Source organism: Sabethes cyaneus, chromosome 1 (genome assembly GCF_943734655.1).
Source record: "Sabethes cyaneus chromosome 1, idSabCyanKW18_F2, whole genome shotgun sequence".
NCBI lineage: Eukaryota > Metazoa > Arthropoda > Insecta > Diptera > Culicidae > Sabethes > Sabethes cyaneus.
The window spans coordinates 87,365,320-87,380,135 of NC_071353.1; the positions used below are offsets into that span (position 1 = coordinate 87,365,320).

At 40.7% G+C, this 14,816-nt stretch overlaps 1 protein-coding gene across 3 annotated transcripts in view; it reads right to left on the reverse strand.

Moving 5' to 3' along the window:
• Positions 1-14,816, reverse strand: part of LOC128745182 (integrator complex subunit 7) — a 528,653-nt gene that overhangs the window by 455,604 nt on the left and 58,233 nt on the right. For all 3 annotated transcript variants that reach the window (XM_053842197.1, XM_053842199.1, XM_053842198.1), the window contains exon 4: positions 7,417-7,554. In XM_053842197.1, coding sequence (XP_053698172.1) covers positions 7,417-7,554 — 138 coding nt within the window. The remainder of the gene's footprint in view (positions 1-7,416; positions 7,555-14,816) is intronic.

Consider the following 14,816-nt stretch of genomic DNA (forward strand, 5'->3'; position numbering starts at 1 on the left):
TCTGGCGAGTCTGCTGTAGAAAAAGTACATTCCAAAATGTCTAATAATTTAGAACCAGCTTTAACTTTGAATATATTCATCATAGCAATTTCATCCGAAACACCAACTAGCTGTATTGACGCGTCTAGTAATTCTTTCCAGCTCTCATAGGCCCTTTATCGATCTCATCTTCGTTTTCTCTGGGCTTACATTCCGGTATGTTCAAGGTAGCCACAGATAAATTATTCACAGTTGCCATAAGCGACGAGTCGGTACACAGTGGGACCATTCTGGAAAAAGGCGGTCAAAAGTCTTTTCTCGCTTTTCCTGACGTTTTCGAGCTTAGGTGTCTTAGGAGAAGTTTCATAAAAAAGTATTCTGCATCTAATGACATTTTCATATAATTGGATATTAAAGGGATAACAAATTTGAAAAAATTAATTTTTTATAGAAACTAGATAGCATGGTCATGTGTTCGGCAAAGTTGTAGAACTTTGAATTTCATTAAACTTTGCCGTAGATACTAAGTATCTGCATCATATGGTTTGCGAGATATAATTGACTTTCTGTCGGGACCCTCTTAAAATCAGTTTTTTAAACTTCCTGTACACAAAACCTCATCTAACAGGTTCGACATGTTCTACAAACTTTTGGATACTATCAAAATACGTAACTTTCTAGAAGGTGTATATATCATATGTTGCTTTATTTGCTTTAAAAATGGATTTGAGGCATAAATTTTACCGTTTTTACAACTAATTTTTTCCGTAAATAGGCAGCTACTGGCAGCTAAAGTTAGCATCGCTTGAACCGCCATAGAATGTAGTATAAGTGTGCCAAAAAATTTTGGCCGGGTCTGGCCGGGCATTTTGGTTATTTCAATTACATACATATATGCTGGTTTTAATAAGTTATCAGGGTTTTTTTCATTCGTACATGTTCATAATAATTTCACAGGACCTCGTCCACGTCTGTTTCGCTATCTGTTGCAGAATTATCTTATTAAAATTTATGCTTCAAATCCATTTTCAAAGCAAATAAAGCAACATATGATATATACACCTTCTAGAAAGCTACGTATTTTGATATTATCCAAAAGTTTGTAGAACATGTCGAACCTGTTAAATGAGGTTTTGTGTACAAGAAGTTTAAAAAACCCGAATTAATCCACCTAGCGGCGTGACCTAGCCTTTCTACTGCCATAATAATCATTATTTAATTTCTCAGGAACGTCTATGTATAATTAACTTGACTATATTTTTAAATATCCGTTCCGTATTCCTCAAAATCCTTATTTGCCAGTAAAATTCACAACGTATTGCGTAGAATAATTAAATTTTCTTTCCTTGGGTGCGTAAATACTTGTAAAACCTTATTTAGTTTTATAATCGGTCGGCCTTAACTTTTGGGCTTCAGAGCCATATACGAAACTTGTTTTGAATTGACAATATGAAATATGTGTTCATAACAGATTTTTTGATAATTAATTAATACCATGCGTTCAAAAGTTAGCATCTTTGAAAAACAAGAGTTCAGAAAAATTATTATTATACTTCGCTTTTGAAGACAAAAGATATCGACAACAAAATGATTAATCTCAAAATTTTACTATTAGTTTGCTTGGCTTCAATTTTGCGATATATCTGAATTAGAAAAAATAACTGAATAGAGCATTAGATATGAAAAAGAGAAATTTTTCAGATAATTATTTTTGCATGAAAATCAAAACTTAAGCTTCTTTTGAATGTACTTTCATGAAAAGATAGTCATTAACTTGATCGCATCGTTTTTACAATGTTAGAGGGTTAGGAAAACAAGATGAGGTCGAAAAATAGTGCAAGCTGCGCCTTAAACATGCTTGAGAATGAGAAATATGATCGATATGATTTCCAGTGCTTGTCATTTTTGATTTATTTGTTGAAACATGATACATGACATAAGACATCTGTCCTTTAAAATGTCATCAACGAAAACAAATCTTACAAAATTACTACCGTGCAACGTTTACTTCCTATTTTTCATATAACATTTCTATGCTCTAGTATCTATTGATTAAAAAGACCTACATGCTTAAATTAACTGCTTTTCTTCGCTGTTTGCTTTTTGTGTACAATTGTGAGTAACAGCAAGTGAACAAAATGACAATTGAAATCTGAAATCAAAGAAAAGAAAAAGCTTTTCGATTGAATCCCACTATTTAATATTTATTTGCAACAGATACGTAGTTCGCCTACGACGTGCAGGCTTCAGCAGTGTCTTATTTCAAAGCGTATACGTATCTGTCGCGAATAAATATTAAATAGTGGAATTTAGTCGTAAAAGTTTTTTCTTTTCTTTAATTTCAAATTTCGTATTCCACTGAGAGGCTTCAAAAATTTCAGACAATTGATTCAGAAAAGTGAGAAACATCTTTTCTTGAATTTCAATGCAAATTTAAAAATTGCAAATTGTCATCCCAAGTAACAATTTGAATTTCATTAAACTCTTATGATGGTATTCAAGACCAAAATTGGTCATGAAAACCACCATAAGAGTACAATCAAACTCACATTGTTGCTTGGGATCACATACACACACATACATGCATACATACATACATATATACATACATATATACATACATATATACATACATACATATATACATACATACATATATATATACATACATACATACATACATACATACATACATACATACATACATACATACATACATACATACATACATACATACATACAAACACACATACATCACACACATTGAATACAATCAACAATTGTTTTGAATTCACACGTTTTAACGGTTTAATATACGGTGCTTAAATGTTAAAGTTTAAATAACTTTTGAATGAACCGTCCGATTTTAAATAACTCGGTTTCGTTTGATAGATCTCAGTAGTAATTTTCAAATAATAATAAAATGTGTGATGTTTTTCATTGAATTAATGCTTATATGTTACAAAAATATGTTTTAAATACTATTTTTTCACATTTCTTTATGTAACTTTCAAATTACAAGCCCAATCGTCATGAAATTTGGAAGTTAAGGGTTTGCAATGCTCCTCTTTCATATGCAATCAATTTTGTTCAAATCGGTTAAGGGACCTATGAGATAATGAAGTCCCATATTTTTCATATTTTTATACATAACTTTTGAACTAAAAGTCCAATCAGTATGAAATTCAATAGCGACCAATGGGACACCTAGACCTTTCATTTGACACTAAGAACATTAAAATCGGTCCAGCCATCTCCGAGAAAAGTGAGTGAGATTAAAAGCGTCACATACACACACACACACATACACACACACACACACACACACACACACACACACACACACACACACACACACACACACACACACACACACACATACATACACACACACAGAAAATGCTCAGTTTTCGAAACTGAGTCGAATGGCATATGACATTCGGCCTGCAGGACCTGCTTTCCATTTCCGGTTTTCCAAGTGATTTCTATACCTTTATACTATATATTTATATAGTAGAAAGGCAATACTATATATTTATATAGTAGAAAGGCAAAACTGATTTTAAGGGGGTCACGAAAGAAAGTCAATTATATCTCGCAAACCATATGATGCAGATACATAGTATCTTCGGCAAAGTTTAATGAAATTGATGTCTCGTGATGGGGCTGCCATCACTGTGCCTCCTCCCCTGTTGGTATACGACCTTAGTTTCCACCGGGGTTGGTTACCCGATCTCCGCTTAGGTTGCTCGTATTCCAGTTGGTGCCACGTCGAGGTAGGGGTAGGAGTTGCTAGAGAAGAGGCTAGGGACCACAATGGGGTCTGTTTTACGCGTTATCCAACCATTTACCAACCCCTCCATCTCTATGATTGATCGTGATAATCGCAGGCAGGGATGCCACATAAAATTCTGTGTTTTTTGTTGGAAAAATCTGGCCATCTGTGCACCGAGGAAAAATATCTGTGCAAAAATCTGTCCAATGCAAAACAATGAGAGTGAAAGAGACGAAGAGTCATTTTGCTGACTATTTCCGTCTCTTTCACTCTCATATGAAAGCTCGAAAATCTGTTTATTCTGTGTAATTGGCGAAAATCTGTATTCTGTGCATACAGATTCTGTACAGGCGATTTCTTTCAAATATCTGTCAAACACAGAATAATCTGTGCATGTGGCAACCCTGATCGCAGGTTGAATTTTGTACTGCTTAAAGCTTCGATTGCATTACGATCGATCCTTCCTCGGATCTCTTTTAGCGCAAACTATGTATGATAACCGATTCAGCTATAGACAACCTAACCGGTTTAGATTGGGTCGTAGTTGATAGATCCTCCTTTACCTTATCTCATGCATTCGGGAATTGAGAGAACTTTCACAGTGATCATCTCCTTGTGCATTAGTGTTGCTGGGGTAAAATACTTAAAATGCACACTACCTGATGGTGGAACATGCAAAATGCGATGTTCAGAATCTACGGCTCTGTCCCTATGACGACCGTAAGAGAACTATCCCTTTCTCAGGGAGTGATAATAACTTATGGATTGGATTGGCATGATGTAACATAATAGGCAATACTGAATTGAAGGCAATTTTGCAATTAATGCAGGTGAGCGCTACCATTGTGCAGTGCATACGGACAGTAAAACGGCGATAAGATTTATTGGATTTTAGGCAAACTAAAAGAGCGATATATTGATACCTTGAGCGTTACATAGTCCTACTTAACGCAGCGTAGGCAAAATTGGTGGTGGCAGATAAGCGGCATTGTTCGCGTATGGTAATCCAATTGTTGAGATATGGGTTTAAACCGAATTCAAATAGTGATTGAGCGTTTTTAAGCGTAGCCTTCCTCCTAATGTTCTATCCATAAGCCGCTGCTACCGATCCGGTTCGAAGGACCAATGTTCGGTAGCCAGCGGAGAGCAAGGTGGACTGCATGAGATGAATATTCCAACTTGGTATTCCGAAGAGAGGACGGTAGGTAGGGGCTCACGTTTTCCTATTTTAAACTCATTTGTTCTAAGGATTCACTTCCACAGTCATGTTGCGCACGGGAATCGTTTCTCTTCCTTTGGCCGAATGGATTTAAATTAATACACTGTATTCCTTGTCCATTTACTACTTATATTAAACACTTAACATTTATACATTATTTACAAACGTTGTACTTAAACCACATGACGGTTAACGGTTATCACGCCAAACTAACTCAAACCCAGTGCTGCACGGGCTATTTATGGATTCTCCCGGACAATATTGTATTGTCGGGAGGATAAAAAGGCTATCTATCACATTGTTGCACTAGCGTGAAAGCGTGCAAGCGGCGTCGATTGTGCGTAGTCACAGTATCGTGACAGTAAGTCCCCGTTAGTGCGGGCGTAGTCCCAAACAATGTATGTTCCACCATAACTCCAGAACGCCTTGACCGATTGCCACCAAACTTGGCACACATATTCCTTGATATACGGAAATTAGCACTGGGGAATTGGTAAGAGTGGGGGGTCGTAACAGAGGGAGTCCATAACTCCTAAATGCCTAAATGGACGATTCTTCACCAAACTTGGCATACATGTTCCTATGTTCCTTAACATGAGGGAATCAGCACGGATAGGTTGATAAGAAGAAAGGGGGATGGGGTATTCACAACAGGGGGTGATGCCATAACAACGAAAAACCTGGACGGTTCTTCATCAAACTTGACACACATGTTCCTTGACAAAAAAAGCACTGGGAGTAACAAAAAGGAGGGGAGAGGTTCCCTGATAGGAAGAGGGGGGGGCATAACTCCGAAACGTCTTGACAGTTCTTTGTCAAACTTGGCTCACATGTTCCTTGACATCAGGGAATCAGCACCAGGGGTTGACAAAGAGGGGGGGCTAATAAGAAAGGAGACCATAACTCCGAAACGATTTGACCGTTCTTTATCACACTTGGCATACATGCTCCTTGACATAAGGGAATCACAATTAAAGGAGTTGACAAAAGTGGGACAAAAGGGGTAGTTGATGACCGGAGATTGATGACAGGAAGGGGGGAAGGGAGTTGCGCCCGCATGACTGTAACAATTTATCCGTTCAACAGAAAAAAATCACAATACGAAACACTAAACTGCAATGCCGCAGCTGTAGGTTTGTCAAGTGTAATTATGCACCGAATCAAAGTGACCCGTATAAAGTGTTCGATCATGAAACTGCAAGTATTACAAAGCATGCAAGTGTTATTTGTTGAGTGTTGTTGAGCAAGTGTTGTTGAGTTATAGGGGCAATCATTCAAACAAATGGGACAAATGGGGAGGAACTTCCAAAAGAGGAACAATATTTTAATATTTTTGCTTTATAAGCATTACAAGCACAAGTGGCTGTGAGACAAAGGCGTCCCGAAGTAAGACTGGGCACTCAGCTAGTATTTCATATTTGTTACTTTGATATACGCACGAAAATGTTAGCTGGGGTCTTGTCCAGTTGAACAACTTTGTCGAAAACAGCAACCTTCCCTGAGATATCACCGAAATAATTTAATTTGATGGCCTGCGCGATCTAGCGAGACGATCCCGAACTTATTATTCATTAGCATACTCGTCTTTTTCAGCTGAACAACTTTGTCGATAATAGCCACTTTTAAATGAAACTAATCCTGATGAAACTCAAAATATATCTGGGTACACTGATGCTGATCAACTCTCACTAAATCGCTTGTCAAATTTGGCAACAAATCTACCGGAAAAATAATTGACGAAGTGAAGCGTTACGAGTACAAACATGGTTTGATAATTTGGTCACACTATTTGACAAACAGTATAAAGTTTGCTTTGGCAAACTTACGGTAAACTGTGTTTGATCAAAGATTTGCTGGGCCATTCACACAGGTGTGCTAATAAATTTGGACAATTTTTGTTATACTGCAAATAGTGTAAAAAAGCAAAGCAAAGCCTGGGTGCTAATTCCGTTATCGAAATTTGACCTTCTGTTTTATACGACAGACTTCGCAACCAGTAGAATACAGGACAGTGCGGGGTCGGGTGCAAATTGTGTAATGGTACCTTAAAGCTAGCTCTTCTAGAAAACTGAAAACGGAAGTAACAAAAAAATTAAAATAACTGTTACCTTTCAAGATAGCGAGGGGCCAGAGGACAAGACAGTATTACCAACATAATTGCTATTTTACCGAACATGTGTAAAAACAAGTTTAATAGATTGTACACAACTTCTCCTTAAACACAACTCTGCTATAATCTATAGTTTCGAGCTGGCTTTTTGGTAATTTCATATGTGAAAACATAAACCTTCTTTTAAAAGGTTAGTCGAGTTAAAACGGTCTGCTAATCAGTATAAAAATAATGATTTCCTTCAGTGAAGACATGTTGAAAGACACATTCAAATCGGGCAGGGGGACAAGTTGAACCGTTTACTGCTTTCATCTGAAAATTCTCAATACTTACTTTGATTGTGCTGCAAACTGCACGCTAGCATAGATCGCAGCTTCTACTTCAACAGTATCATGGCTGTCTAGAGCATTCCGAATTGCGTGATGAACTTGTTGCTTTTCAGGAATCACGCAAGCCACAGAGCCTAATGTTCTGTAAGTAATAAAAATCTGAATTAATCTACCTAGCGGTGTAACTTAGCCTTTCTACAGCCCCATTTATTATATTTTCAATTTCTTAGTAAGGTAGCACGGGGCAAAATGTGTCACGGAGCAAAGTGTGTCAGTGAAATTTTCTATGTTTCATGATATTAATCCAAGTTTGAAATATTTTTCTTTAAAATATCTTATCAGTACCTTTTTCTAACAGGGATAAATAATAACCAGCAAGTTATGAGTTTCTACTTAAAAATCATTGAAATTGTTGGCACCGTCGCTTATGCGATATTTCAAAATGGAAAACTAGTTATCATTTAAAAGTTCAATGTCTTTAACCCATCTTATAAATCAACTAGCTGACCCGACAAACTTCGTATTGCCACAAATTAACCTGTGTTGTACATAAATCATGAATCTCGGATGATCTTTGTCACAATCTCGAGTTTTGCAAGCCCCCCAGTGGGCGGCGCTTCCGACGGCGGGTCACCGGCAACACTCGCGACTGTCTTGTACTGAATGATCTAGTGTTACTATAGATAGTTTTTGTGGTCTTGTATTGACTAATGTTTTATGGAAGAGTCTCGAATTTCTCGAGTTCGATTAGCTTTTGAGTTTCGCAAAAATTTCTGTTTTATTTGTATGAGAGTCCATATCCCCCTACCACAGGGGTGAGAGGTCTCTAACTATCGTAAAATAAATTCAAGACTCCAAAATCTCCCACATGCCAAATTTGGTTCTATTTGATTGATTAGTTCTCGAGATAAGAGAAAGAGAAATTTCATTTGTATGGAAGCCCACCCTCTTAAAGGGGAGATGGGCCATAACTCGCTTTCTAAAGAAGAGAGGGGTCTCAATATACCATAGAAAATATTCTTGCCCCTAAAAACACCCACATGATAAATTTGGTTCCATTTGTTTGATTAGTTCTAGAGTTATGCGGAAATATGTATTTCGTTTGTATGAGAGCCCCCCTCTTAAAAAGGTAAGGGTCCTAATTCATCATAGAAAAAATGGTTGCCTCCAAAAACACCCACATGCCAAATATGGTTCCATTTGCTTGATTAGTTCTCGAATTATGAGGAAATTTGTATTTCATTTGTGTAGAAGCACCCCCTCTTAAAGTTGGGAGGGGTTCTAATTCACCATAGAAAATATTTTTGCCTCCAGAAACCTCCACATGCCAAGTTTGGTTCTATTTGCTTCATTAGTTCTCGAGTTATGAGGAAATTTGAATTTCATTTGTATAGGAGCCCCCCCTCCTAAAGTGGGCAGGGGTCCCAATTCATCATAGAAAAAATTTTTGTCTCCAAAAACACCCACGTGCCAAACTTGGTTCCATTTGCTTGATTAGTTCTCGAGTTATGAGGAAATTTGTATTTCGTTTGTATAGGAGCCCCCCTCTTAAAGTCGGGAGGGGTCCTTATTCACCATAGAAAATATTCTTGCCCTCGAAAACTTTCACATGCCAAATTTGGTTTCATTTGCTTGATTAGCTCTCGAGTTATGAGGAAATTTGTATTTCATTTGTATAGGAACCCCCCTCCTAAAGTGAGGAGGGGTTCCAGTTCATCATAGAAAAAATTTTTGTCTCCAAAAACACCCACGCGTCAAATTTGGTTCCATTTGCTTGATTAGTTCTCGAGTTATGAGGAAATTTGTATTTCGTTTGTATAGGAGCCCCCCCCTCTTAAAGTGGGGAGGGGTTCTAATTCACCATAGAAAATATTCATGCCCTAGAAAACTTTCACATGCCAAATTTGGCTCCATTTGCCTGATTAATTCTCGAGTTATGAGGAAATTTGCATTTCATTTGTATAGGAGCCCCCCTTCATAAAGTGGGGAGGGGTCCCAATTCATCATATAAAAAAATTTTATCTCCCAAAACCCCCACGTGCCAAATTTTGTTCCATTTGCTTGATTAGTTCTCGAGTTATGAGGAAATTTGTATTTCGTTTGTATAAGAGCCCCCCCTCTTAAAGTGGGGAGGGGTCCTTATGCACCATAAAAAATATTCTTGCCCTCGAAAACTTTCACATGCCAAATTTTGTTCCATTTGCTTGATTAGTTCTTCAGTTATGAGGAAATTTGTATTTCATGTGTATAGGATCCCCCCCTCCTAAAACGGGGAGGGGTCCCAATTCATCATAGAAAAAAATTTTGTCTCCAAAAACACCCACATGCCAAATTTGGTTCCATTTGCTTAATTACTTCTCGAGTTATGAGGAAAATTGTGCTTCTTTGGTACAGGAGCCCCCCCTCTTAAAGTGGGGAGGGGTCCTAATTTACTATAGAAAATATTCTTACCCTCGAAAACCTTCACATGCCAAATTTGGTTCTATTTGCTTGATTAGTTCTCGAGTTATGAGGAAATTTGTATGGAAGCCCCCCCTTTTAAAGAAGAGAGGAGTTATAATTCCCCTTATAAAGAGGGGAGGGGTCTCAATTTACCATGGAATAAATTCTTGTCACCGAAAACACCCACATGCCAAATTTTGTTCTATTTGCTTGATTAGTTGTCGAGTTATGCAGAAATTTGTGTTTCATTTGTATGGGAGCCCCCCCACTTAGTGTGGGGAGGGGTTTCTAACCATCACTAAAACCTTTCCTGGCCCCAAAAACCCTCTACATGCATATTTTCATGCCGATTGGTTCAGTAGTTTTTGATTCTATAAGGAACATACGGACGGACGGACGGACGGACGGACGGACGGACGGACGGACGGACGGACGGACGGATGGACGGACGGATGGACGGACGGACGGACGGACGGACGGACGGACGGACGGACGGACGGACGGACGGACGGACGGACGGACGGACGGACGGACGGACGGACGGACGGACGGACGGACGGACGGACGGACGGACGGACGGACGGACGGACGGACGGACGGACGGACGGACGGACGGACGGACGGACGGACGGACGGACGGACGGACGGACGGACGGACGGACGGACGGACGGACGGACGGACGGACGGACGGACGGACGGACGGACGGACGGACGGACGGACGGACGGACGGACGGACGGACGGACGGACGGACGGACGGACGGACGGACGGACGGACGGACGGACGGACGGACGGACGGACGGACGGACGGACGGACGGACGGACGGACGGACGGACGGACGGACGGACGGACGGACGGACGGACGGACGGACGGACGGACGGACGGACGGACGGACGGACGGACGGACGGACGGACGGACGGACGGACGGACGGACAGACAGACAGACAGACAGACAGACAGACAGACAGACAGACAGACAGACAGACAGACAGACAGACAGACAGACAGACAGACAGACAGACAGACAGACAGACAGACAGACAGACATACAGACAGACAGACAGACAGACAGACAGACAGACAGACAGACAGACAGACAGACAGACAGACAGACAGACAGACAGACAGACAGACAGACAGACAGACAGACAGACAGACAGACAGACAGACAGACAGACAGACAGACAGACAGACAGACAGACAGACAGACAGACAGACAGACAGACAGACAGACAGACAGACAGACAGACAGACAGACAGACAGACAGACAGACAGACAGACAGACAGACAGACAGACAGACAGACAGACAGACAGACAGACAGACAGACAGACAGACAGACAGACAGACAGACAGACAGACAGACAGACAGACAGACAGACAGACAGACAGACAGACAGACAGACAGACAGACAGACAGACAGACAGACAGACAGACAGACAGACAGACAGACAGACAGACAGACAGACAGACAGACAGACAGACAGACAGACAGACAGACAGACAGACAGACAGACAGACAGACAGACAGACAGACAGACAGACAGACAGACAGACAGACAGACAGACAGACAGACAGACAGACAGACAGACAGACAGACAGACAGACAGACAGACAGACAGACAGACAGACAGACAGACAGACAGACAGACAGACAGACAGACAGACAGACAGACAGACAGACAGACAGACAGACAGACAGACAGACAGACAGACAGACAGACAGACAGACAGACAGACAGACAGACAGACAGACAGACAGACAGACAGACAGACAGACAGACAGACAGACAGACAGACAGACAGACAGACAGACAGACAGACAGACAGACAGACAGACAGACAGACAGACAGACAGACAGACAGACAGACAGACAGACAGACAGACAGACAGACAGACAGACAGACAGACAGACAGACAGACAGACAGACAGACAGACAGACAGACAGACAGACAGACAGACAGACAGACAGACAGACAGACAGACAGACAGTGTTGACAGTTTCCCCGGTGTTTAAAAGTGTCATATCAAATTCGTCAATCAGACTACAAATTAAAGAAGAACGGTTATCGTCATATAGCGACCCCCATTGTGTGCAGTGAGAATTAAAATCTCCTAAAATCAGAAATGGTGCTGGGAGCAACTCTGCTATATCGTAAAGTTGCCTCTGTTCGAACCGTACTGCTGGAGGAATATAAATCGATGCTATAGAGATGTCTTTACCATTTACGATAGATTGAATGGCGACAGCTTCTATGTTTGGGAAGGAGGGGAGGTCGATTCGGAAGAAGGAATAGCACTTTTTGATCCCTAAAAGTACTCCCCCGCCATGTGATCCTCGATCCCGACGAATTATATTAAAATCTTGAAAATAGAGCTCGTTATCTGAAGTGAGAAAAGTTTCGCAAAGCGCAAACGCGTCACAATTATATATGTTAATTAATTGCTTAAAAAGATCAGACTTGGGGATGATACTTCTGCAGTTCCATTGTAACACCATTATTGAATTCCCATTTTTTCTCGATGTATTAGCCATCGAAGGATATGATAGCAGCAAGAAGGGGCCATTGTGTTGCTAGTTGTTGCAAAAATGTTTTTACTGTAGGGAGAAAAGTAAGCAGAAGACTTTTAAGAGGATCCGAGATATTGAAAGTTATTTGTATCCAGTCCACGATATCCGAGAATTTCAAGAATCCTGCGTTATTCTCTAGCTGAGAATGAGGTGCACTTGCGGTTCTTGGTGCTCTAGGAAGCGGTGGGTATTCCTGATTTGATTTAAAATTTTGCAAACCAGGAGGTACCTGCTTCGGATTTTGTAAACCGCTTCCTTTTTGTGGTTTTGTGCTATACGTTGTCCCGTCAGGAGGTATCTTGCGTCCCTTGCGAGAAGGACTAGGTGAGTTGCTCTTTCTTCTCTTTCTAGATCTATCTTGCAAGGTACAAGAGGGTCCTGCCACGGGATCATCAGATGTACCCTCATCAGATGGCAAAAGGTTAAAGATATTTCCTGGCATAGGTGGCGTAGCTCTCTTTAGCATCTCTGCAAAAGATCGCTTTGAGCGTTCTTTAGAGAGCGCTTCAATTTTTCCCCGCGTTGCTTGTACGTGGGACATGCCAGAAGATCATGAAGAAATTCACCACAGTAAAGACACTTTACGGTCTCTTCACTGCAGGTGCTCTCTCCATGATTTCCGCCGCATTTGATGCAGCGTGCCTTGTTGCAACAGAAGGCGGCTGTATGACCCAACTGCTTGCAATTCTGGCAGTTCATGACCCGCGGTACATACAAGCGTACAGGTAGACGAACCCTATCCAAGAGAATGTAGTTCGGTAGAGCAGATCCAGCGAAAGTCACACGAAAGGATTCCGATGGAAAGAATTTCTTCTTCCCTTCTTCGATTGATACTGACTGCAATTGCTTGCAGTCCAGTATCTTTACCTTCGGCATTATAGGGTTCTTGAAGCAGCCAACTCCACAACGTAGAAGATCTTCGACAGTGAGATTCCCTTCGGTGACTACACCATCAACTTCTACATCCTTGGCAGGGATGTACACGCGATACTCTCTCGTAAAGAACTCAGAGCTAGCAATCTCGTTTGCTTGCTTCAAGCTCCTCACGACAACTCGCAATTTATTCGGTCTCACCTTCGTAATGTCGGTTACGTCCGAAAAATGTTTTGCCAGGTCCTTGCCGATTTGAATAATGTTCAATGGTTTACTTATGGGCCGGAAGTAGACAACAAACGGTCCTTTTGAGCCATCTGGGTAAGCTTTCTTCCTCTGGTTTATAGGGGGTTGCGATGGCGGTGCAGTAGGTGCCGGAAGTTGGGAAGGGTCGGGAGTCGGGAATCCTCGGAACTCCTCTTCCATTTCCTCACCGTTTGAGTCAACATCGTTGATCAAATCAACATTAGAGTTGTTCATTTTGAGCGGGAGCAATAAGCTCTTCCGCCGAATACTGTAATGAACTCGTATGCAATGGGGGGGGGTCAATCAGCAGTGTTAAAAAAAAACAATTTATAAAAAATAATAATAAAAGTAAAAAAAGAACTAAATTTAAAAAAAAAATGTGTATAGTAATTGAATACTTCACAAATATTTAGTTTCCAGGCTGCCGCGGCGCCTCATCAATCTTTGGTGTCCAGGGTGGCGCGGTCCTCGCTGTGTGTCTCGCACGACCTTTGTTACTGCTTCGTTCGGTTTCTATGCAGACAATAGGTGCTTACTTGAGTACGCTGCTACTGAGGAAGCCACTGATGGATACACTATATGTTTATGCCTTCTTCTGGTTATTGAAAGCCAGATGAAAATGGTTCGTAATTCTCACTATCTGACGAAGTGGAGATAACTAACTTTCACAAATAAAATTAGCCGGTATAAACGGGTTAACTTTGCCGTATAATATTCGCCACTACGAACGCGCAGATATACGTCTCGTGCTGTTCGCAGCTGAAGAGCGACTGATATGAAAATATACTATAAAGGTATAGAAATCACTCGGAAAACCGGAAATAGAAAGAAAGTCCTGCGGGCCGAATGTCATATGAGTGGGTCAGAAGGAAAGGGGTGTAAGTGACAAAAAGTAAATTTCGAGAAAATCAGATCCAAAGTTAACATCGTCTAGAAAATTCGTCAGATTATATAATAGAAAACTAATGACGCACTATGGTTGTTTTAACTTTACTTTATTAAATTCTATTGAAATCTTGGAAAACCACTTTGATTTTCGGGACTTATAAGATAGTTTTGAAAATGTTATTTGCACTTACACCCCTTTCCTTCTCAGTTATGCACTTGTACCCCTTTCATTCCAAGCAATTATAGCGAATTACTACTTGGAGTGAAAAGGGTGCAAGTGCAAATCTTTCAATCAAATTACAATCGTCTTCACTGAAAGGTAGGTTAGCGAGCAGGCAGCAGTAGTTCAGGATTTTCTCGCTACGTGGCGCTAGT